Source organism: Macaca fascicularis, chromosome 15 (genome assembly GCF_037993035.2).
Source record: "Macaca fascicularis isolate 582-1 chromosome 15, T2T-MFA8v1.1".
Classification (NCBI taxonomy): Eukaryota; Metazoa; Chordata; class Mammalia; order Primates; family Cercopithecidae; genus Macaca; species Macaca fascicularis.
Window position 1 is genome coordinate 107,294,336 of NC_088389.1, and position 24,923 is coordinate 107,319,258.

At 40.4% G+C, this 24,923-nt stretch overlaps 1 protein-coding gene and 1 long non-coding RNA gene across 20 annotated transcripts in view; one reads left to right on the plus strand and one right to left on the minus strand.

Annotated features, from left to right (window-relative positions):
• Positions 1-24,923, plus strand: part of LOC141408674 (uncharacterized) — a 62,228-nt gene that overhangs the window by 11,980 nt on the left and 25,325 nt on the right. For 3 of the 5 annotated variants that reach the window (XR_012424807.1, XR_012424809.1, XR_012424808.1), the window contains exons 1-2: positions 4,129-4,171; positions 4,355-4,416. This is a non-coding gene — a long non-coding RNA (uncharacterized lncRNA). Of the gene's footprint in view, positions 1-897; positions 1,051-3,942; positions 4,172-4,354; positions 4,417-13,794; positions 13,940-15,238; positions 15,379-24,923 lie in introns of those variants that run through there. The other 2 variants (XR_012424812.1, XR_012424810.1) reach the window with 2 other exon arrangements.
• The window catches only part of PRUNE2 (prune homolog 2 with BCH domain), a 293,852-nt gene continuing 275,693 nt past the window's right edge, over positions 6,765-24,923 (minus strand). For 2 of the 15 annotated variants that reach the window (XM_015437292.3, XM_005581962.4), the window contains exons 16-20: positions 24,705-24,803; positions 20,395-20,430; positions 19,828-19,866; positions 14,709-14,756; positions 6,765-10,004 (exon numbers count right to left, since the gene is read on the minus strand). In XM_015437292.3, coding sequence (XP_015292778.3) covers positions 9,974-10,004; positions 14,709-14,756; positions 19,828-19,866; positions 20,395-20,430; positions 24,705-24,803 — 253 coding nt within the window. In that variant the 3' untranslated portion in view covers positions 6,765-9,973. The remainder of the gene's footprint in view (positions 10,005-14,708; positions 14,757-19,827; positions 19,867-20,394; positions 20,431-24,704; positions 24,804-24,923) is intronic. The other 13 variants (XM_065530717.1, XM_015437294.3, XM_074017693.1 and 10 more) reach the window with 7 other exon arrangements.

Here is a 24,923-nt window from a genome sequence, read left to right on the forward strand (position 1 = left end):
GTGCTGGGATTACAGGCATAAGCCACTGTGTTTGGTCCCTCCAGCACTTAAAAAAAAAAATAAAAAGAGACAGGGTCCCTCTGTGTTGCCCAGGCTGGTCTTGGACTCCTGGGCTCAAGTGATCCTCCTGCCTTGGCCTCCCAAAGTGCTGTGCTGGGATTACAGGCATGAGTCATTGCACCTGGCCCCCTTTAGTATTTGTATAAGAGTTTAACCCCAGCCGCAAGGATGGAGTCCTAATGATTTAATCACCCCCTAAAAGACCCACTCTTAATACCATTACACTGGGTCTTAGGTTCTAAACACGAATTCTAGGGGGACGCCAACATTCAGACCATAGCAGGAGGTTAGAAGCATATAGAATCTAATTTAGAAAAATTCAGCATTGCATAGACATCTCTTTTATCATGGTATTATGAAGGTATATTTATTACTTACTTAATCTTTATCACTCTTCGTAGTAGGTATCGCTTATTCTTTTTACAGAAGGAGGAACTGCAACCCAGAGAAGTGAATATATGTTTAATGAGCTAACACGGAAGAAGAAACCAGGGCTGGAGAACCCCCTGTATCGTGAGGGGTCATTTGGAGTCACTTTACCTGGCTTAAACCAGCAAACAAGAAAGAAGGAAATATATTGACTAATATAATAGAAAAGTCTGGAGTTAAGACTGCAATCAGGCTGCACAGTTGATTCAGGGACTCAGTTAAAGCCATCAGGATGCTGCTTCCCTCCGTTGTTCATCTCTCTTCTTCTCTGCTTCCTCATTTTCAGGCTTCTTGTGGTAGCAGGATGCCTCCCAGCAAGTTCAGACCTAAAACTTTCCAGATTCAAGTGCCCCTAAAGATGTGGTGGCTCTCGCAAAAGTCCCTGCCAAATCGTATTGTGTCTTTCAGGTTCCAGTTGGGTCACATATCCATCTCTGAGTCTGTCACTGGGAGAATGGGACGCTTTTTTGGACTAGGCCTGACTTACATACCCATCTGGGACAATAGGACTTGCTCTGGGGACAACTTCATCTGTATATGGATAGAGACTGAAGAATGGAGGTAATCTCCCCAGGAATGAGTATTGTTGAGTAGAGGTAGAGTTGATTTCCACTGGTAGAAGTGATAACTCCAAAGATGACATTTTGCTGCTCGATTGGATAGTACCCAAATTCATCTATTAAGTAATTCATTTGAACATTCCCGACGTTACATCTATTTTTGTTCTTTTGACCAGTCTTAACATCTTACTTAACATAATTAATTAATGAGTTAAGCAAATCTTTAACATGTGTTCACTTTGCATGAAAGTCATGTTTTTAACTTTCTTTTTTCTTTTTTGAGACAAGGTCTCACTTTGTTGCTCAGGCTACAGTGAAGTGGCATGATCACAGCAATCCTGACCTCCCAGGCCTCAAGTAATCCTCCTGCCTCAGCCTTCCAAGTAGCTAGAATTACAGGGGGGCTCCACCATGCCTGGCTAAGTTTTTAACTTTTTGAAAATTGTATTTCAACAATTGAGAGGAAGCTGTACTTCTTTTACTTACAACTCTCATTTTTCTTTAAGATCACCTGGACAATATTTACCTTCAGGGATATTGTAGCTTTAAATGTAGCTAACATTTTAAACAACTTGCCATCCAGGTTAGCCAGACTTCTTGAAAGTGGTTCCTCCAACCCCCAGCCAAGCTGCCCTGGCAGATGCTATCTGGAATTGAGATGAGCTATTCCTTCTGATTCCTGCCCAAATTGTAGATTAGTGAGCAAAATGAATGAATGGTACTGTTTTAAGCCGCTCAGTTTTGGGGTTATTTGCAACACAACAACAAATGAATGATACAAGGAGACTTTCCTTTACACACATTTTTGTCTGAAATTTTTATAACAAACCCCTGTTACATTTAAAATTTTGTTGTTGCTGTTGTTATTTTTTCTGAGACAGTCTTGCTCTATTGTTGCCTAGGCTGGGGTGCAGTGGTGCAATCATGGTTCACTACAATCCTGACCTCCCGGGCCCAAGCTATCCTCCTGCCTCAGCCTCTCAAGTAGCTGGGCCTACAGGTGTGTGCCACCATGCCTAGCTAATTTTTAATTTTTTTTTTTGTAGAGGCAAGGTCTCACCATCTTGCCTAGGCTGGTCTTGAACTCCTGAGCTCAAGTGATCCTCCTGCATCAGCCACCCAAAATGTTGGAATTACAGGTGTGAACCACCATGCCTGGCCTACAATTTTTGAATACATATTTTGAGGAAAAATTAAAATTAGAAACATAGCAAGAGTTTCTATATGTACTTCCTTTACTTATATCCTAAGTGATATTCAATTTCAAAGTCATTCTAGTTGTCAACAGATATTTCTTCAGCAAATACTGCTATGACAGGTATTCTTGATTTCTTAGATCATTTTCCACTGAAGAGAACAGGAAAGGTAAGGGAGGATGGAAGCTGTACCTGGACTATAAGGAAAGTAAATATTATCCAGGGCTGAATTTAGTGGTCATTTTCTTTCCTGCTTGATCAATGCTCCTTTCCTGGTATCATATTCTCCAAACTTCAGGTGAATGGATCGACCCTTTCCCTATTCTCAGTTTGGAGAAAGTGTTTTCCTGTGTTACATTTTTCATTTATGAGATATCTCCACCTATTGAAGGTGGGGGATCGGAGTGAGGCTATTTTTGCTTCAGAACTCATTGGCCATTCCATGGTCCCTCAGGAGCGGCTCCACTCTGCAGTGACGGCTGGCTGCTTCTGGAGCTGGTCTTTCTCGGGCCCTACCATGCCCTCCACACCTCACCTGTGTTCCCCGCTGAGAGCCTGCTTAGGCTTCAAGGCCAACTCAGATGCCCTAACTGGGAATCTGTTGATCTTGCCTGGTATTTAATTCCACTTCTTTTTGAAAACTAATTTTCCTTTGCAGAAACACAACTCCCCTACTTCAGTCACTATGGCTTGGTTGGGGCTGATTCCCTTCTCTCTCTCCAAGGGTAAAGATATGACCCAGGCCCAACTAAGCCTGCATAATCCACCCCTTTCGTTGCAGTGGTTGGCTTATAGACAAGCAACTAACTTGGTCCAGTGAAATGCAGCCCCGGGTCTTCTGCTGGGATTAATGGGAAGGAGATGACCCTTTCCAATAGGTTGAATCCCAGTATGTGTGATTTCAAAGACAATGAGATAGTACAGAAATGGTCTCATCAGCTTGGGGAAGTGAGCATTTACCACACCCCTCCTCAGAGATTGGAGGGGGCACAGAGAAATGATAGTGGGAGTTTGTAGTCTGAGATTGAAACCAGGCTTTGAATAATCTGAAGAATTGTGCTAGTTGAAGTCATGGAGAAACAGCAGAAAAGGCTCCATCTGAACATCGAGAAACACCTTCCCTAACAGGTAAAACAGAGGAGCTCAAAGAGGAACTTGTAGAAGGCACCAGGTGTGTGGTGGGCACAGTTTCCAGGTAGACTCCAATCATCCCTATCTCTTGATAGTTACACCCTGTGTCCTAGTCTCCTTTTCAGTGTGGCTAGAGCTAGTGACTGACTTCTTTTAAATTTTTACTTTTTGGAGATAGCGTCTTGCTCTGTCACCCAGGTTGGAGTGCAGTGGGGCAATCATGGCTCACTGCAGCCTTGACCTCCCAGGCTCAAGAGATCCTCCTACCTCAGCCTCCTGAGTAGCTGAGACCGCAGGCAAGTGCCATCTCGCCTGGCTAATTTTTATATTTTTTGTGGAGACAGGGTCTTTCCATGTTGCCCAGGCTGGTTTCAAGTTCCTGAGCTCAAACTATCCACCTGCCTCAGCCTCCCAAAGTGCTGAGATTATAGGCATGAGCCACTGTGCCGGTGACTTACCTCTAACCAACAGAATAGGGCAACAGTGAGAGGATGTCAATTCTGTGGTAGGTTGCAAAAACTTGTAAGTTCCTAGCAGTCTTTCTCATTGGTTTCAATATAAAAAAGCTTCTGTGCTGGAGGGACCCATGAGGCAAAGAACTGAGAGCAGCCTTTAGATAACAGCCAGCAAGGAATGAGGTGCTCAGTCCAGCAACCACAGAGAAACTGAATCCTGCTGATGATCATGAGGTTAAGCGTGGAAGCAGATTCTGTCCCAGATGGACTTTGATTGTGTCTTGTTAGAGACTCCTTGATTGCACCTGTGAGAGGCCCTGAAGCGGAGGACCCAGCTAAGGTATGTCTGGATTTCTCACTCACAGAAACTGAGATTATAAATGTGTGTTGTTTTAAGCCACTAAGTTTTGGAATACAGTCGATCTTCATTATTCACAGATTTTGCACTTGCAAATTTGCCTACTTGCTAAAATTTATTTGTATCCCTAAAATCAATACTCAAAACTTCCACATTCATTTACAGGTATGTGCAGAGCAGTGAAAAATTTGGCCTGAGATACACGTTCCCTGCTGAGGTCGCACAAGGTGAGGCTCTGTCTTCTTGTTTCAGCTCTCAGCAACAAGTATCCTTTTCACAGTCTATGTAGTTTCCTGTATTTGTGTTTTTGTTTTTTGCATTGTTGGGCTTTTTGTTGATTTCACTGTTTAAAATGGCCCCCAAGCTAGTGATGAGGGGCTATTTGGTATTCCTAAATGCAAGAAGGCTGTGAGGTGCCTTATGGAGAAAACACCTGTTGCAGAAGCTTCATTCAGGCGTGAGTTATATTCAGGTTGTTGGCTGTGAATTCAGTGTTATCAAGTGAAAAATATACATTAAATAAGAAATCTTTAAACTGAAAAACACATAGAACAAACTTATGTATTGACCGGTTACCCCAGGAGTGACGGATCAGTATTCACTAACTCAGTGTTCTTGGTGACTTTATAGGACATAACTACTGTGGAAAATGAGAATCAACTGTAATTTGTTAATACAGCAATAGATATTGAATACAGTGGGAAAGCAATGTAATTCAGCTCACTGGTCTAAGGAGGAAGTTTCACTAGGGAAGCATGATCCAGTGTTAAGGGCTACAGGTCCCTCACTATAGGTAAGGCTAGAGAGATCATGGGTAGCAGTTACTGGTGTCTAACATCTAAGTATCATTGGAATGGTTATATATCGAGAAGAAATAATTTTGCCTAAGAGAGTTCTTTTGAATGGATGTGAATGAAACTATCTAGGAAAATCAGTCTCGTGAGGCAATCTGCTTGCTCCATAAAGCCCACAGCTGTTTGAGGATGGATGTGTCAAAAGGCACCAGCTCTGAATTAAAAGCTCCATGACTGCATAGGATGATGCAACCCGGGGCGGGCTTTGGGCACTCTGCAGCACACGGACACAGCCAGCACGGGGACACGGCACACACAGGGGAAGCCCGTAGAAGGGAATGGCTCCTTGGGGACCCACAGTGCCCAAACACAGCTTTTCTGTAATCTATGACTGAAAGTCTTGGCTTCAATGACTGAAGGCTTACGTTGTCATCACTTTATTTTTAACTTCAGCTTATAAAAGACCCCTTATGATTTTGATTTTTAATTAGGCCCCCAACTTTATCCCTGAACTCCATGCCCTACCCTTACTCAAATGAGTGTGTTAAGTCCTTAAATACACATGGATTTTGGATAATATGTAGTTTTGTGTGTGTATGTTTAAGTTATGTAAGTGGCACTATGCTATAAACATGGAGTTTGTTCTTTTTCCACTCTACCCTATGATTTAAGTGTTGCTTTATGAACACATAGTTTGTTGCTTCTCACAGCTGTGGTATACCATAGGGTGTATTCAGCACGATTTACCCAGCCCTGTCCCTAGCGCTGGACACCTAGCCCGCCTCCAGTTTCCACCACCATAGTTAGGTACGAGAGCAGAATGAATGTAGCAGTACCTCTTGTAGTTGAATATCCTTCCTTTGCCTGCAATTACTTGTCAGCCTGTTCTTCTGCTTCATCCCTTTCTTGGGTAGAGGACAATATCTACCATCACTCATTTTTAGATCATGAGAACATGCAACATCTCACTTTTTGTAGAGCAATTTCTCCTTTGACTAGTCCAACAATTTTCTCAGGGGTACACATGTGTTTATTAAGTTAAAAAAATAGCACAGTGGTGGCCGGGTGCGGTGGCTCATGCTTGTAGTCCCAGCACTTTGGGAGGCCGAGGCAGGTGGATCACCTGAGGTCGGGAGTTCAAGACCAGCCTGATCAACATGGAGAAACCCTGTCTCTACTAAAAACACAAAATTAGCCGGGGTGGTGGCACACGCCTGTAATCCCAGCTACTCGGGAGGCTGAGGCAGGAGAATCGCTTGAACCCGGGAGGCGGAGTTTGCAGTGAGCCGAGATTACGCCATTGCACTCCAGCCCGGGCAAAAAGAGCGAAACTCTGTCTAAAAAAAAAAAAAAAAAAAGCACAGTGGTGATTCTTAACTCTGGTTTTGCCTAAAGGTTGTGAAAATGGGGGGGAAAACCCCAACTAAAAATAAAATGATATTTAATACATTTTAATTTAAAAATAAATATATGCCATAAAAAGGCAAGGAGCAGAGAGAGGAAAAGACAAAAATCAAGTAACCATGAAACATGGAGATGTTTCCAAAGTAAGAAATCACTTATCCAAAGAGTAAACAACACAGTTTGAAAGCTTGGCGTATTGAACTCTGAGATAGGAAAGGCAAAAATGAAGAAAGAATAAAGTTTGGGTGTCCAGAAAAGCCAAAATGTACACCGTTCTCCAGTACCAAGTGCCAAGCTAGACTGATGTCCAGATAAAATTGCTGCAAAGTGAAACCAGAGAAAGATTCTTGCTGATTGAAAGAAAGAAAACCATAACATGCAGAATCAATTTTTATTTCTGAATTATACAGCAAGGCTATATAGATATATTATGTCATTACAGATTTTATATTAATCTACAACAGGGAGAATTTATTTACCAAAACAAAGTCTAATAGATACTTTATTCTGAGCAACCCAATACATGATAGAAAAACCTTTAGATATATAAAAGATTAATTTGTGCACATCTAAATGTTTCTAAGGGAACAAACTACTGAGGCATTGTGACAAGATGAGAGTTGCAAACATAGTACCATAACTGAATATTTAAAATTATATCTGAACAAAGGCTAGGAGTAGTGACTTCCTCACACACCTCAGAGAATGCCTTAGAGAGTAACCCCACAGAACATTGTACGGTTTCAACAGAAGCTTCAGGATTTTCTTCCACACTGAGCTACTGCCCTCAAACAAATTTTCTCACTCCTTGACAGTATCTTCTGTGCAGATTTCTGTTCTCTTAATCAAGGAGCTTTGAGAAACAATGCTTTTGCCCCAGTGACCCCTTGGTTCCCTTAAACTACAGATCTATAGGGGAAATGCAAAGCAGTTCCCAGAAGTCAGAACCAAAGCAAGAATGCTCAGAATGCAAGAGCTAGAGAGCTGAATCCTGTGAATGTTTACCTCTGTCTACCTATCTGCTTAGGGATCATTTTTCTAGGATTCATCTAGGATTCTATTTACTTGGGGTGAATTTACATGGTAGCTTTTCTCTAGCACATGCAATTAAATTGTCTTTTTAAGATAATAAAATAGCAGATACCTAAATATCAGAGTGGTTTTGCAGACCACAGAACAGCTGCAACAAGATCATTGGGATAAATGCCCACAATTTTCATATAGGAAGATGAGGCTTCAAACAGCATACCACCTGAGTAGTTTTCCATAGATGAGCTGGACAAGTTAAATATATATATATATATATGGTGAGATTGTCGCTGTGTCTGTTTGGCTATAACAGGAGCCCTCTATGAACAGCTCTACGCCCTCAGGTTTGCACCACTACACTGAACACTGGATTCTTCATTACTTCCTGTGACAGGGTGACCATGCAATTCATTTTACAAAATGGGATGCTACTGAGTGAAAGTAGCAGATAGGTGAACAAACAGGAATATTGGGTAACTGTGTTTATGTCAACACTGTGTTCTGGGAGAGGCGTAATTTGGGCTATCAAAAGTGGAGAAGGGGCTATGGGAGAGGGTGGGCTGTAGGGTTTCTCTGTCCAACAAGCCAGGTGTTATGAGGGAGGAGATCCAATAGAACATACAATTCAACAAGATACTCGCTTTTGTATCTCAATCAAGAGGAGAAAAGAGAAAATGAGGGAGGCTTACGGAGGAAAGAGGGCCGACCTGTGTGTGTGGGAGCACATGCAGGAGGGCAGGAGGAGACAGACATGAAGCAGTGAGGTCAGAGAAACTCAGTCACCTGTGCAATGACGTCTACTTCCAAGCAGTTACAGGCTCCTTCTACCAAGAGCTCCAAGTATCCTGGACAGCTCTCCCTAGTGAATTTTCCACCAAGAGACTAGGGGGGAGCCCCTCTCTCCCCTTCATTTTCATTTCTGCCGGCTTCTTTGTAATAGGAGACACTGGAGACTAAGAATGGTTCCCAGAGTGAGGTGCGGACTTCAGCCAACACCTGTAAATACTAAAGAGGTGCTTCTAAGAAGGCTTCATTTTTGACAATTGCAACCTAAGCAGTGATTTTGTGGCTAGGGCTCCTCATCTTTTTCAGCAGGCTATTTCTTCTATTTTACTGTCTGTGGATGTCAAAACATTTATTTTTGACAAAAATAAATTAGTTTGCAGCCTCATTTGTCCGTTCTGTTAGGGAAACTAAATACAAATTGGGGTGGACTAGGAAAGGATGCGTTTGCTAGAGCAGGGGTCAGCAAACTTTTTCTGTAAACATACTCAACGTTTTAGGCATTGTGGGACATAACGGTCTGTTGAACTGCTCAGCTCTGCAGTTGTAGTGTGAAAGTAGCTGTAGACAGCACAAAAACAAGTTTGTGTGGCTGTGTTTCAGTAACACTTTATTTATGGGTACTAACATTTGAATAATTTTCATGTGTCATGAAGTATTCAAAAAATTTTTTTTCCAACCCAAAATATAAAAGCCATTCTGAGCTTGCAGTGGTGAGCTAGAGTTAGCTGTGGTTTGCCACCCCACCCCGCTAGAGGCCTACAGACTTGAAATCTTGTCGGCATTTTACAGGGCATATGAAGACTATAAAGGAAATATTTTGTACATGAAAGTACATATTTAATTTAATATACTCATATTTAATTTTAAGCCTGTGATCAGATTATAGTGTTTTAAAGCAGATCACTTTTTATAATGCATGCGAGAGAAGAATTCATGGATAACTGAATGCTACCAAATGATTTTTGAGTAGGCCACCTTGCACTTGAGCTCTTGGCACTTATAAGGTAACATCTTGAGCTGAGTTTATGGCTTGAAGCTCAGAGAGCTACCAAACTTGCAACGCTCATTCTTAAATTTCGCAATGTGGAGGTCACCAACATTCATCAGAAAAATGATCTGTTAAAAGACCAATTTACATAAAATGTAATGACCAATCTGACAACTAAAATAAAGTTGATGTGGATTAGAAAGCCCGGCTTCCCTTTGAGAAGTTAAAGGAGATTCTGGTAAACAAGAACAAAGTGGGCACTTAGCTGATGATGGTTTTATACCTTGTGTGGTTTATGGCTGTCCTAGTCAGGCTTAGGATTTTAAAGGTGGAGTCGCACAGGGGTAACTTTCCTGGGAGGAGTTGAGCCCTGTGTCCTTTAAACCTAATGCAATCACCAAAGGGTAATCCAGCTAATCTATGGAAACAAATCCACTAATATTTACAGTGGATTAAAGGTATCTTACTGGTAAACACCTGTGTGAGGGACAAAATATCACCGCACCGTGTCAACGAAGTATTGAAATGGAAGGTCGTACTTTCTTGCTAAGGCTCAACTAAAATCTTTGAGGCACATAATTGGCAAAATAGGAAAGTACACACAATTTCACAAAATACGTTAAGAGTAAACAAACTTTCTTCCTGTTTTTCCCCTTAGAAATTTAGAACGGCACCAGGTAGTGCAACGTGGAGAAAGGTCACATCGGCCCTGCCTCTTTCAGGTAGATAAGTTTCAACAGAACCATGAACCGGAAAAGCATCCTCTTCTTCCAGCGTGGCCAACTAGGGCTTTTCTTTCAGCTTCAAGTCAATACTGTGAAGACAAGAAAAAGAGAGAGAAACATGGAACCCAAATGAGAAACATTTAGTAATGATTTGGGTAGCACTGTGTTTGCTTTTTTCCTCAAAGGACATACTGAAAATATTTTAAATCATGCAAGTTTCTTATAATAGAAAAATCTGGTAAAACCCAATCCTCCTCTTGTCAGGCTTTTCTCTAACTTGTGAAATCTGTTTAGTTTTACAAAATTGTTTCTGGAAGCATTTTACACCTTTTCAGAATGATCTAGGGAGGTAAAAAAAACTCATGTAAAGGCTCATTCCCAAAGTCAATTAAGATAAGGAGCATTAGTGTATTCTGGAAATCATGCCATTTTATTTATTTTTAATAAATCACCTTTCCTTGTGAAGCAAACAAATGTTCTGCCTCAAGTAAGTAATGTCTGACAAGCACTAAATAGTAAGAAATGGTAAACAATAAAATAACACCAAACATTTTCTAGGAGCCAAAGGATTTGACTGAAAGAGGTTAGCCTACCTTACTGAGATGGATGTTTATAACTAAAGAAAAGCTTGTTTTTCAGAAGGTCAAATGGGTTCCCAAATATCTGAGGAGTAAGCCTAAAACTTACTTGAATCACATGTTTTTCTTCTGCCTCTTAGTGAACATAGCACAACTTCCTACTGCATCCACGCAAGAGGAAGAAAACCAAAAGCCAGTAGATAGAGGAAGAATTTCAGTTGTGATAAAAGAGAAATTATTAGTTTGAAATGGGTGATTTGGCACTTATCTGTGGATTTTGCTTATCTCTGCCCCTGAGCCATAAGCTTGCATGTTGCAAAGGTTACTGTGCTTTACTTGTGGAATTTGCAGCAGCTGAGCAGTGTTCATTCTAGAAGTTTTGCAGATAAAGCCACTGGTAATTCACACTGCCTGCCCATCCAGTTTACAGTAGTAAAGTATCTTTCCTTTGAAATATAGTCAGCAATTCCATCACTTATTAGCAGTGGCGACTTGGCCAAGTCACCTACCTTCTCTAAGTTCCCATTTCTGTATCTGTAAAATGGAACAGTCATACCTCATAGCTTGCTAAAGAATAAGTCTAAGGCATTTTCAATTGTACATAGTGAACATATCATAATGTCTGTTATTACTAGCAGCAATAGTACCTCAGTGGTTTTTTTTGTTGTTGTTTTGTATTTTTTGTTTTTTTTGAGACGGAGTCTTGCTCTGTCACCAGGCTGGAGTTCAGTGGTATGATCTTGGCTTACTACAACCTCCGCCTCCTGGGTTCAAGCAATTCTCCTGCCTCAGCCTCCTGAGTGCTGGGACTACAGGTGGACGCCACCAAACCCAGCTAATTTTTTGTATTTTTAGTGACACAGGGTTTCACCATGTTGGCCAGGATGATCTCGATCTCTTGACCTCATGATTCGCCTGCCTCGGCCTCCCAGAGTGCTGGGATTACAGGCGTGAGCCAATGCGCCTGGCCCTCAGTGTTTTTTTTAAATGGGAAAATAGCTCATTGCTTTATTAGCCTACTTGCAACAATCGTGTTTCCTTTAGGAAGCCAAATCATTATGAATATTTCTAGTTTTTAGGCCCTCTGACTTGTTTTCTTACCTGCAGAGTTTACTTTAGAGGTATCCTCTTTTTATCCACTGTGACCCTGAGATCTTTTTCTTACACACCTTTACTAAACAGGTCATTTAAAAAAAGTCTTGTTTTTGCTTTTAAAATGTCCTTCCTGTTCCCAGAAATCTGTAGTAAGTTTGATTTGGTGACCGGAAATTTGATTCTTTCTCTCACGGTGTTGGTTGACTTTCTCCCATAGACCAAGAGAATATTTACTCAACCAGAATTTGAGGCACATTGTCTAAAAACTGCGAGAGTGAGTCAGAATATTTGAAACAGTCTTGGAAGCTTAAAAGAACATGGTCACCTTGTTTCACCATCAGGCCCCTGAGCTAACACTTACACCAGGATGCCCATCTCGATTATTTCTCGTACTGACTTTTTTGTAAATCTTCTAGGATTTAATTCATCCCTTCAGCTTTTGTTAACCCAAAAGCTAAAAGACTGGAACCTGTTTACCCAGTTTATGAAATGAAATAGTCAAAAGTGAACGATTTTCTTATAAGTAAATACAGGAAACCACTTGGAAGGTTAATATTTGAGAGAACAGCAATGTTGTGGAGTTAACAAAGCTGTTAACAATGATGCTAATTTAAGCTTCCTCAAATAGAGCCACCCTTGATCATGGTACTTTAAACAAATATATAAAAATATAAAAAGGCATGTTGCAAGTTTTGGAACATGAAGGAATTCATAAAATCCAAACCTAAAAGGGAAGGAGACAAGCACCCAGGGCTATTTAAAAATAAATAAAGAAATAAAAAGTATCCTTTTTGGGAAAAAAATACTTTTAATCAGAATTGAATATTCTTAATCTTTGGGCAAATGGGCTTAGTTTTCTATAGGCAACTTTTTTCCTGAGACAGAGCAACCTTCTGATAATTTTACAATAGGCCATTTTTGTGTCTAACATGTATTAAATGAGGTTCCTTACAAACTGTCTGACAATATTGTTTAATGATGAATAAAAACATTTGCATTTTATGTAAGAAGAAGAAAATCGGCATAACCTTCTCTTCTGTCTCTGAGAAAAATGAGAGACCACTATGGTAACAGCACACACTCCATCTTATTCTTGGACTGATCGAGCCCACTGGAAGAACCCTTGCCCATTCTGCAGTGTATTCGTTCAACACTAGCTCTGGAAGGTGTAAAATGCTTCCACACAGAACGCTCCTCTGTCCTTGATGGCCTACAGTGTAAAGGAGCCAGAAGTAAATGAAGCCCTCATTCTAATACCAAAGAAAGCCAGAAATCCAGGACTGGAAGTCAGAAAAAAAAAAAAAAACAAAACAAAATTCTTGGCTACTCTTGACCCTTATCCCAATCTCATCATCCACACTGTGATCATGTGCCTCTTAAGGGCTCAGGAAAGAGAGGGCTGAAGAAAGGGAAGCCTTGAGAAGAATGTGTTCTTCTAAAAAGTGGGAAGTAACAATAACAATTTGTAGTATCCCTCCCTCCTCCATGCCCGGCCCTGGAATGAACCCAGACAGGAAGCAACGCTTGCCCTCTTCCCAACCAAAACAGCCCTACATAGGAATAAGGAGCAAGACAGACAAGGCAAGCAAAGAAGTGGGTAAGCCCTAAGATGTAGCAGCAATGGGCCAGCCATTGGCTGGGCTTCCACATGTGCCCTCTACGCTGCTTGTTAACTGTGGGCTCTGTTAACTGCTCAAGGGGGTGCTGTTTTGCTGAGGGAAGAAATAGTTGCAAAAAGAATTATCGTGGGCTGGGGAATTGAGGTATTACTGCTTTGCAGAATTTCGTGTGCCAATTTCCTTGAAGCAGTTGTTGTCTTCATCAACAACTTCATCACGACAGTGACCTTTGGAAAAATAGCTGTGTGATTTCAAAAGTCTCTCTATAGTCTTTGTTCTTTTTTAAAATTTTTATTTAGAAAAAATAAATGTTCCTTGCAGAGCAGGGCTAACTCATAGGCATGCATCCAGAATTGGCCCAGTCTTTGTTCTTTGTGCACTTTTTCAGTTGGGACTGTCTCTGGAGTTTTTGTGCCTAAACTTCCTCTAAGCTGCAAGGTCAACATGGCAAATGTGGAGCTATTTCACTCTAATTTTCCAGCTTCCTTTTGGACTTCAACGGAAAGGAGGTCCAAAGACAGCAAAAAGTGGCAATAGAGACGAGACACATTTAAAATTGATTTTTCCCTCTGCTTCCTGATTCCTAGGAACAAGGACAAGGTTAAATTCTCCACAACTCAAACCAAATTAGAAGCTCCCTGTTGGATGACCAAGTTCTCTCTGAAAGTTTGTTGGTGACCACAGTTTATTCCCTGAAACTGACTTGGCCACTAATTCACTCTGTTCTCTTAGGTGAGTAGTTTTGTCTTTCATTAAATCGGAGGTGGTACACCCATCTAGCATTAAGATCACCTCTTTCTGATTTAAAAACCATTGTCCTGGAGCTATACTGCCAAGGTCCAAATTCCAGCTCCGGGCCATTTTTACAGCTGTAAAACAGTGGACTGGCCAGATTGTCTCTCTATGCCTCTCTTTCCTCATCTGTGAAATGCACCTCATAAACTTATTCTGAGGATTAAAATCAGACACTGCGTGTGAAGCTTTTTACAGTCTGGAACGTGGTAAGAACTCACTACACGTCCAATTTCTACTTCTCACAGGATGGTAATCCTTCAAATAGATCATTCCTACAGTCTCATCCAGGCTCAAATTCCTCCTGGACGTTGCAAAACAAGCACATTTTCTCTCCATCCACCAAAGTATTAAATGGAAGTTCCAACTTCCACTAATTAAAATAGAGATGATGTCATTCAGAAAGCAGAACTGCATTCCTCTTGCCCAAATGTTCTTACATCTGGTCATAATCATTTTCTTCTCATTTTTGGATTGGAAAAATAGAATGCCATGTCCATAGGTTGTCCTTTAGAAATTTAAGGGGTGATTGTGAATGAAATGGTGTGAAGCTGGCAAATTTGCTTCAAGTTTCTGATGTCAGGAACGGAGCACAGGAAAGCTGAACATCTAAAGAGGGTTTACCCAGTCCTCAGTGTGTTTTCTTTCAGAGCCCAGCCATACAACACTACAAGTAACCACATAGCTGCTATTGATGGTGAATTCTTACTCCTTCTCCATAGAAGACATTTCTGGATCATTGTAAAGGCAGCTAGTTCTGAGCGCAAGGAAAAAATAGGAAGCAGTCAGTATTTCCCCACTGTCACCACTGTGAAAGCACAACAGATCTGAGGCATTTGAAACTGTTTAATGTGGTCCCATTACTAATACTGAACCGATCCATACCTGAACAGATGAGGAGATTAAGCTGTAACCCTTACCATCGGTTTTGAAATACAAGTGATTGCCCATGATATAAAAACACAAAGCAAAGATTAAAAACTCCAAATACCTCCAGTGGTCTCTTCTGTCCTCATTTTTCCCTGCCTTTTCAATTCGTCTTATTCAGGGGACATATTACAAAATTGTGTTGGTACCCCAAATAATAAAATACTTTACACACAGAGGAAAATCCCTCTCAAGCGGCCTCATTTTATTCACCCATGAACACAGTTAATTTTCAGTTTTCACGAGAATGAGGAGTTCCCAATACACTGAAAGAAAAAATGTCAACGTCAGCTCTCCTCGTTGTTGTTACAGAAATAACAGGACACTTACCACTCCAGACAGCTGAGCTGTGTCCAGGTGATACAAATGGATCCTACCATTTACCTCAACTGAGTATGCTCAGAAAACAAATGTAACCTTATAAAATAATAAATAAAAGTGTTTTTATGGAATTTATGGTTTTTGGTGTAATATTAGCTGTTTTTGATATTTCATACTGGTGTGATTTCTCTGTTAGCAAATTTCAAATTTGCTTTCTATTAACTCTTGATGAATACTCATTACACCTTAACTTTTATACCCCTCCCATATATTTTATTTTTTCAAGACAGAGTCTTGCTCTGTCACCTAGGCTGAAGTGCAGTGGTGCTATCTCAGCTCACTGTAACCTCTGCCTCCCAGGTTCAAGCGATTCTCCTGCCTCAGCCACCCAAGTAGCTGGGACTACAGCTGCAGGCCTCCATGCCCAGCTAATTTTCATATTTTTGGTAGGGGTAGGGTTTTGCCATGTTGCCCCAGGCTGGTCTCAAACTCCTGAACTCAAGCGATCCCCCTGCCTTGGCCTCCCAAAGTGCTGGGATTACAGGCGTGAGCCACTGTGCCCGGCCTCCAATAAATATTTTATTATTGACAAACAAACACTATTTAAAGAGCTTCTATGATCCTTTTTAAGTGCAGCTGTCCTTTTTGTAATATAATTTCACAAGCTAATTTATCTGTTTGCACATAAGAGGATCCATGATGAAGGTCAGGTGTTTGGTTGAAAACGACAGGAGGCTATCTCCCCAGGTGAGATAGCAACCTTCCTTCCTCACTCCCTACCCTTCTTGCTGGTGGTCTGATATTTTCATAGGGAATATTTGGCAATTCCAGTGAGCAAGGACAGTCAAGTAAGTGTTGACAGTGTGCTAAAAAAAAAAAAAAAAAAAAAAGCAAAGCTGGAATGGAATCAAGAAAGGGCAATCTTCCAAACTCAGCTTTTCTGCTTTTTAATTTCAAGTAATCCTCCCAAGGAAAACAGCAATTTGCAAACCCTTTAATATTGTCACTCCAAAGGCAACACAAGGATGCTTCCCAATTTTCGTAATAAGAATGGTTCTATGTATACTATTTATCCTTCAGAAGTATAATATTTTCTTTCCTGTATAGAGGTAAGGTTTTAAAGAAAAGATAAGGCAGGCTGAGCAAATCACCTTCTGAAATCAATTAGAGTTGGGGTGCAGTTTGAGTGGGGTGTGTGTGTGTGTGTGTGTGTGTGAGGGGAGAGGGAGAATGTTGGGAAACACTAGCGGGCGTAAAGCAAAACAGTGGACAGATAGGTTTTGTTGCCTGACCAAGTGTACGTTTGCCTTTGGTTAGACCCAGCCAGCAGCTTTCTGAACAAGTCATGTGGAAAGTCGGGCACATCAGTCAACAGGAAGAACCTGGGTATATCTGGCTTCTAGCACTAGATCTGCAGTGATCACGTTTATCATAGAGTCTCTCCTAGAATTCAGGGGCTACTTCAGAGGCTAAAAGGTAGTTGAAAAAATGTTGCTGGTAGCCGAGATGGTGGGATTGTAAGGCATTCCAATCACCGGGGTCAACAGAGGAGAATTCTTTCTCTGTGCACATTTTCAAATGTGCAAATAGATTTCAATTTCTCATACATGTGATGTTACCATCAAAAAGGTAGGATCAAAAGATCCTAGAGGGAGGATTCTTCAGGCAGATGGCTTACCTGCTGAATCCAAAGCAAGAGCATACACTTCTAAAACAAATTTGATTATTTTTATTTGGCCCTTGACTTTTAAGCAGTGGTTCTCAACGCTGGGTCCTGAGACCAGCAGCAGCAGCAGCATCACTGGGAACTTGTTAGAAATGCAGACTTTTTTTCCTTGAGACAGGGTCTCACTCTGTTGCCCAGGCTGGAGTGTACTGGTAAGATCAATTAACTCACTGCAACCTTGAATTCCAGGGCTCAGTGGATCCTCCCACCTCAGCCTCCCATGTAGCTGCGACTGCAGGCACATATCACTATACCTGGCTAATTAAAAAAATTTTGTTTGTAGAGATGGGGTCCTGCTATGTTGCCCAGGCTGGTCTCTAACTCCTGGCCTCAAGCAATCCTCCCCTCTCAGCCTCCCAAAGTCCTGGGGTTACAGGGACGAGCAACCTCACCTGGCCAGAAGTGCAGCTTTTTAGGCTCCACTCTAGAGCTGATGAATCAGAAACTTTGGGAGTGAGACACGGAATTTTCTGTTTTACCATGTGCTCCAGGTCATTGTAATGCACAATAAAGTTTGAGAACCCACTGCTCAACAGCAATGAACTGACTCTGATGCAAATTCATTAATTTATGCAGCATAAATTTACTGAGCATCTACTATGTACTAGGCATGAGCATAGTGCTTCCGTTAGGAGGGAGATCAAAATGTCTCAGGACCATCTGAGCTATTTAAACACGTCGGGAGAGGGTTGGTAGGGGTAAGGAAGAGAACAAAATAGTGGATGTGAGAGAAAAAAGAGAAAGCTACAAAACTATCCAAAAACAATAATCATTTGACTGTGGCAGCTAAGCAGAAATAGAGGGAAATATAGAGGGAAAAAACATCTATTAAAAGAAGCAAGATTTCATGGTAATAATGAAAGAAACATGACAATATGACTTTATGATAGGTTTGTCTGAAAAATCATTGATGTTCTCTCCCCCCATCTTTTGTCTTGAAAATAGCACTTTAATTTCATAAATATGTTATCATCCTGAAAAAATAAATCTGAAAGAAAAACTCACAGAGAGTTCTCACTCTAGGAAATCTCATGACACAAAGCAGTTTGAGTGCAGATAAATGCTAAAGGAATGTTACACCAACACTCAGTTCCTTGATAACTAATATTTTCCTTACTTAACAACTTCTTATTTGTAACAGTTGGGATCAAGACTAAGAAGTTTTTTTTAGAATAAAAAAATTACACAGTTTTGAGTTTCTTTAGTCTAACTGGGTGTCAGTTATCTTGAAAGAAAATGAGAAGATCAGAATATTATAAGAGTAAACTCCACTAATGCTAAACTTTCTAAAGCAAAAACCTATCCTTTAATTTTTTAACACAAAAGATTGGCACACTACAAGCAAATAATCATATAGGTTACTTACAATAAAAATGTACCATAGGGGAAAAATGTCTAAATTGATTGTTTTAATGAGGAATTGGCATTTACAACTATGAAGAAAATGTCTATTAGATATTATTTATTCAGAATTTATAGCTGTTGGGACATTGTCCAGGCCTTCTGCTTTTGCAATGTCTATTAAAATGGGAGCTGGTTATAAAAATGAACAGTGTAAGCAACATTTAAAATGGGGAAGAAAATGTACTTAATACAGCAAACTTTTCAAATAGTATTTGGTTATATCTAACATGTATTATCAGAAAATGTCTTTGTAACTTGGAAATGAGAAAAGAGAATAACTGGATTTTTTTTTTTTTTTTTTTTTTTTTGAGATGGAGTCTCACTCTGTCCCCAGGCTAGAGTGCAGTGGCATGATCTCGGCTCACTGCAACCTCCACCTCCCGGGTTCAAGCGATTCTCCTGCCTCAGCCTCCTGAGTAGCTGGGACTACAGGTGCGTGCCACCACGCCCAGCTAATTTTTGTATTTTTAGTAGAGACAGGGTTTCACCATGTTGGCCAGGATGGTCTCGATCTGCTGACCTCGTGATCCGCCCACCTCAGCCTCCCAAAGTGCTGGGATTACAGGGGGCTGACTTTCTATTGGTTGGGCTATTTTACAACTCAATAGGGGCAGAGGTTAACTTGTAGTTTTTGTCCAGCAGAGATGCAAATAATTTTTGTCCAGTGGAAAAGACAACCTCAATATTACAGTTTATTGCCCTGTTGTTTATTAACCAGTTTTGTATCTAACCCAACAATCTTATCCAAATACTCTTCTGTAAATTATCTATAGATATCTAGCTGCTCAAATGTTCTTTGAACTGGCTTTAACACCTTAGTGGTTCCTGCATTAAATAATTAGTTGAATAAAATCATTGGCATGTGTTCATTTTATATTTGCATGAGAGTTATAATTTTGCCTTTTTGAGAATCATACTTCAACAATAGTGGGCAATGACTTTTGTTTTTCTATTCATCAAAATAGCTCAGAGGATGTTAGTTAAGCAATGATTTCCAAAGTCATTAAGTAAGGTGTTGTTGTTTTAACTCATAGAAGGCCATGAAATTGATTCTACAAAAATCTTCCAAATTTCGATGTGCTATTATTCCTCCCCATTGGTATGAATTAGTGAGGTTCTGTTGCCTGAAAACCTAATGATCATCTTGATGTCACACTATACGTCGCGGTGCCTGTGATGTGCTCTTCTGTTGTGGTGCCTAGAATTGCGTGTATATTAAAAAACAACAACTATAGTGACAAATGCATTCCTCAGTATAACCAAGATCATGGGGAAAAATAGACAGTAGTAAGAATAATAGAGATTACATCTATCATCAGAGAAATAGAATTTCTAAAGTGCATTATTATCAGGAAGCAGGAATAAAACACCAGGCATGCAGATTTTCCCAATTCAGTTCTGAAATGCAAGCCAACATCACGCCAGCCACTAAATGAAAACCAAGTCTTACTTAGCTGCTTCTGAAGCTTCCCTCAGTTCTTCATCCAGTCTGCAGGAGCAAAAATTATTGGTGCGGAAAAGAAACAAAAAAGAAGCAAGCAGAGCATGAGACACTCAGCAAAGCAGAGCCAAACAAAAGTGGTGCATATGTGCTTTTCAAAACTGTCTTCTGGAGTCCTGAGACGCACTCCTTCCATTAAATATACTGTCATTTCCTCCCATTCAGTGTTTATGTACATTTACTTTGCAAATTCCTTCATACACGGTAGGTGTAAGTTGCAAAGGGATCAGAAACATGCTGGCTGAATAGAGCTGAAAACATTCACGTCAGTCTGGTGGGTACAGTTCAAATGAGCTTGCAGCCTGGGCCAAGTCAGGGATGTATCTGGTTTAGTAGGTTTCAGTTGCAAATCAGGTTGACCTCAACAGCTTTACACACAGGACAAAGACTGGAAATGGCATACAAAAGACTGATACAGTGACCTCTCGCTCTGGTAGCTTGTTGAGGTCACCCACAAGTAAGACACTGATGTACACACACAGGATCCAGCGTGAATGGGAGATCAGGAGATTTTACCTCACACTTCTCTTATAAGATCTCTCTTCATCGTACCTTACGAAATAAAAAACGAGTGCCATAAGGAAAATGAGCAGATGGAAAAAACGACAAGTAAATGATTTAAACGACAGTCAAATCATGAGAGAAAACGCCTATCCAGATACAGTCATGCACTAGGTAACGTCATTTGGGTCAGCGATGGACCACCTATATGGTAGTGGTTCCATAAATTAGAATACCATAATTTGACAGTATCTTATCTATGTTTAGGTACACGAATACTTACCACTGTGTTACAGCTGCCTGCAGTATTCAGTACAGTAACACGCTGTGCAGGTGTGGAGCCTAGGAGCAACAGGTTATAGCAGATAGCCTGGGTGGCGTAGGGGGCTCTGCCATCTAGGTTTGTATAAGTTCACTCTATGATATCTGCACAATGATGAAAGCATCTAAAGACGCACATCTCGGAACATGTCTCTGTCATTAGGTGATGTCTGACGGTAATAATAAAATTGGCATCTGGGAGACATCTTATTTTCATTAGATAACAATCAATGTTTATAATTGATAAATATATGCAGTCAATCCTCATTATTTGCAGATTCTATATTTGTAAATTTGCCTATTTACTAACATGTATTTATAACCATGAAATCAATACAAGGTACTTTTTGGGTCACTTGTGGACATGTGCAGAGTGCTGAAAAATTTGAGTTGCCCAATGTTCATGTTGCCACCTGGCAATGTGTGATCCTCTGTCTTCTTGTTTCATACTGTAAACAACTGTCCTTTTCACAACCTATTTAGTGCTTTTTTTTTTTTCTCATTTTTGTATTTTTCCTTGGTGATTTTGCTGTTCAAATTGGCTTCCAAGCATAGTGCTGAAATACTGTCTAGTATTCCCAAGTGCAGGAAGGCTGTGATGTGCCTTATGAAGAAAATATGTGTGTTAGATAAGCTTCGTTTATGCACAAGTTACAATACTGTTGGTGTATTTTTTCTTGGTGATTTTGCTGTTCAAATTGGCTTCCAAGCATAGTGCTGAAATACTGTCTAGTATTCCCAAGTGCAGGAAGGCTGTGATGTGCCTTATGAAGAAAATATGTGTGTTAGATAAGCTTCGTTTATGCACAAGTTACAATACTGTTGGCCATGAGTTCAATGTTCTAAATCAACAATGTATACTAAGTAAGGTTCATTTAAACAGAAACACACATAAAACAAGTTTATATATTGATTGAATGATTGACTGATTGATGAAAACATTGTGACCAGGGGCTTGCAGGAACCAAACACCCTGTATTTTCCCTTGGAACACGATTTCAGTTTTCCCTAAGTAAGTGTTTGCAGTGACTTTATAGAACATAACTGCCACAAATAATGAGAATCAACTGTGATCAATCATTATAAATTTGGTTCTAGGTTGAGCAAGTTTTTCTTTCATTTAAGCCCTTTGATGACAGGCGCCATCTCAGCTGAGGACTGGTCTTGGGAGTGGCTGAGATTAGATCCTTTGAATGTTATTCAGTGATAAAAAGGAGCCATGGCTTGTATCCATTTGAAATTTGCATAACATTAAATTGGGGCAATGAAGGTCAGTAACAGAAATGGCAGAAAGGACATCCCAAGGAGATAATTACAGAAAACAGAACACGCGGACATGTGGGCAGCATGTGAATGGTGGTACATTTCTTCCTCCAGAAAAAAGTTTTTCCAAATAGAACCCTTCCTGAAGCAACTTCTCCCAAATGGAGCCCTTGAAAACTGATGTGTGCAGATGAATAAAAAATGTCCTGGCTATACTTAACTTCTCACTTGAACTTTGCCCTATGACAGACAGTCTCTAAAAGCAACAAGCGTAACGATAAATAAGATTCTGGATTGCAAACTCTGTGCTGGGAGGCTTTGAAAGTGCTTTGTGTACCGTTTGCATTCAACCCTCAGGACCATTCCAGGAAGTGCAACTTACTTCCTTACTTTACAGATGCTGAAGCTGAGACTCAGAATATTTTAATTAATTAATCATTTTAATAGATGACTTGAAGTCTCAGAGACATTGAGAGGTTGGAGGGAAGGTTCAAATCTAAGTCTCTAAAGCTCATTCACTTTTCATTCTATTGCCTCTGCCACACCATGGAAGGGTTACTGTGTTTACATGGAAAGTGGTCAATGCTCAATTCCACTAGAAGGGAGAATGTCCTTGTCATCTTATCGAATGTGAGTACTCCCATACTACTACTTCTTCCTTTTTTTTTTTTTTTTTTTCTTTTTGGAGACAGGGTCTCACTCTGTCACCCAGGCTTGAGGGCAGTCGTGCGATCTCGGCTCACTGCAATTTCCGCCTCCCAGGCTCAAGCAATCCTCCTACTTTAATCTCCTGAGTAGCTAGGACTACAGGTGCATGCTACCACACCCGGCTAATTTCTGTGTTTTTTTTTCATAGAGACAGGGTCTCACCATGTTGCCCAGGCTGGTCTTGAACTCCTGAACTCAAGCTATCCACCCTCCTCAGACTCCCAAAGTACTAAGATTACAGGTGTGAGGCATCCCTCCCTGCCTCCATACTTTTTAAATTTAAAGAGTAGAAGTGGGTTTTGAAAATGGGGTACACCTTTTAGAGGCAGCAGCCCAGAGCTATGAGGTGTGCTGGTTGTGGAAACGCTATGAAGCTAATGAGGGTTGAAGCCATCATTAGGATCTTATGAACACTCCGTTTGATTCAGTGAGCCAACTGACCACTGGAAGCCCAGTCAGTATCCTGTGTTCATGCCCGATACTGCTTATGTAGGAAAACCAAATGCATTTACTTCTGAGCTTTGAATTTTGAAGGATACTCTAAGGGAGGTAAAGGAATCTCCTAGAAAAGAACATGGGAATTTTGGTGCCAGGCTGACTTGAATTTGAATTCCAGTTCCATCTCTTCCTGGTTCCTACTTACGCTGTGCCTAAGTAACTTCTTACTAAGTTATCTCCCCTGCATCTGTAACACAGGGGTTTACTATGGGAGTCAAATAAATGATATAAATAGAGTACTGCTATGCTTGGCATATCATAGACACACATTACATGAGAATTCTTTCCTTCCAATTTCTAGGCTGGGTCTTTTTAATTAATTAACTTCTTTTTTAAAGTGAGAGGACTCTTTTGGAATCCCAAATGAGAGGTACATTTTGCCATCCATTTTATGGAGGAAGATGAATGACACTTGTCTGTTTTCTTTGAGCTAATGGTTAAATCCCTCTCCACTCAAATGAAATGAAAAGAGCTAACGATTCAGATACAGTGGACAAAAACAAACAAACAAACAAACAAAAACATGACACACAGAAAACAACCGTTCTTTGCAACAATGTACCAGATACAAGTGTTCATTCTCCCATATCCCTGTTTTACAATCCCAGCTCCAAGTATTTATTTTGTTAAATTTTATCCTAATTTTTGTAGCATCATCCTGAGAGCTTCAGTACCCATGCAGGATGCCAACGCTGATACTGCGTTACCCTCTACTGAGCAAGAAAACCATTCCTCACCGCCTCACCCACCACTGGGCAAATGCCCTCTACTTAATCAGGACAAACAAAAAAGGTTTAGAAGAAACAGAGAGCTATTCCTTTCTATTTTCCTAGGGTTATGCAGATAAATTACTTTGTATAAGACAATAAAGAAATCCAAGCTATACTAAGACCATCTTGTGTCTGTGCAGAATGGGAGACACAAGAAACTGATATACTCTTAACCAGTAGAGACAGTATACCAGTTAACCAGTGTAGCTGTTACTTTTTCCAAAGTGGTAGTAAAGTTCAAGGTAAAAATGAACAATAATCAAATAACCCCAGGAAAATATTTTGTGAAAGAGGATCTGAAAGAACACAACAATTATCTACAGATTATAGGAAAAAATTATATTTATTGGAGGATATTTAATATTGTTTTAAAAATAAGATAATGCCATTTCCCCTCTGTTCCAGAACTGACCTCTTTACCAACCCACTTCTCCAAACATACACTTTTTTTTTTTGGATACAAGGTCTCACTCCCATTGCCCAGGCTGGAGTACAGTGGCACTATCACGGCTCACTGCAGCCTTGACTTCCCAGGCTCCGGTTATCATCCTATCTCAGCCTCCTGAATAGCTGGACTGCAGGCAAATGCCACCATGCCTGGCTAATTTTTGTATTTTTAGTAGGAACGGGGTTTGATGGCAAACTCCTGGGCTCAACTGATTCTTCCACTTGGCCTCCCAGAGTGCTAGGATTACAGGTATGAGCCACCACACCCAGCCTCAAACTAGTACTATTTCTTAAATCTCTGAAACCGTCAGGACTTACTTGATGATGCTCTCTGGAATGTGGATGCAATCCATTGGGATCAGCCCACTGAGTTCTGATAAGCTATTCACATATTTAATTTTACTGCTGAATTTTGAACTAAAAAAAGAAAAAGAAAAAATATGTATCATTAGTCACTACCTTATCCATCCCAAGACTATTGCCTTTTCTTGAAAATCCTGATACACTTAACATCTTGCCCCAGCACTCTCACTAAGA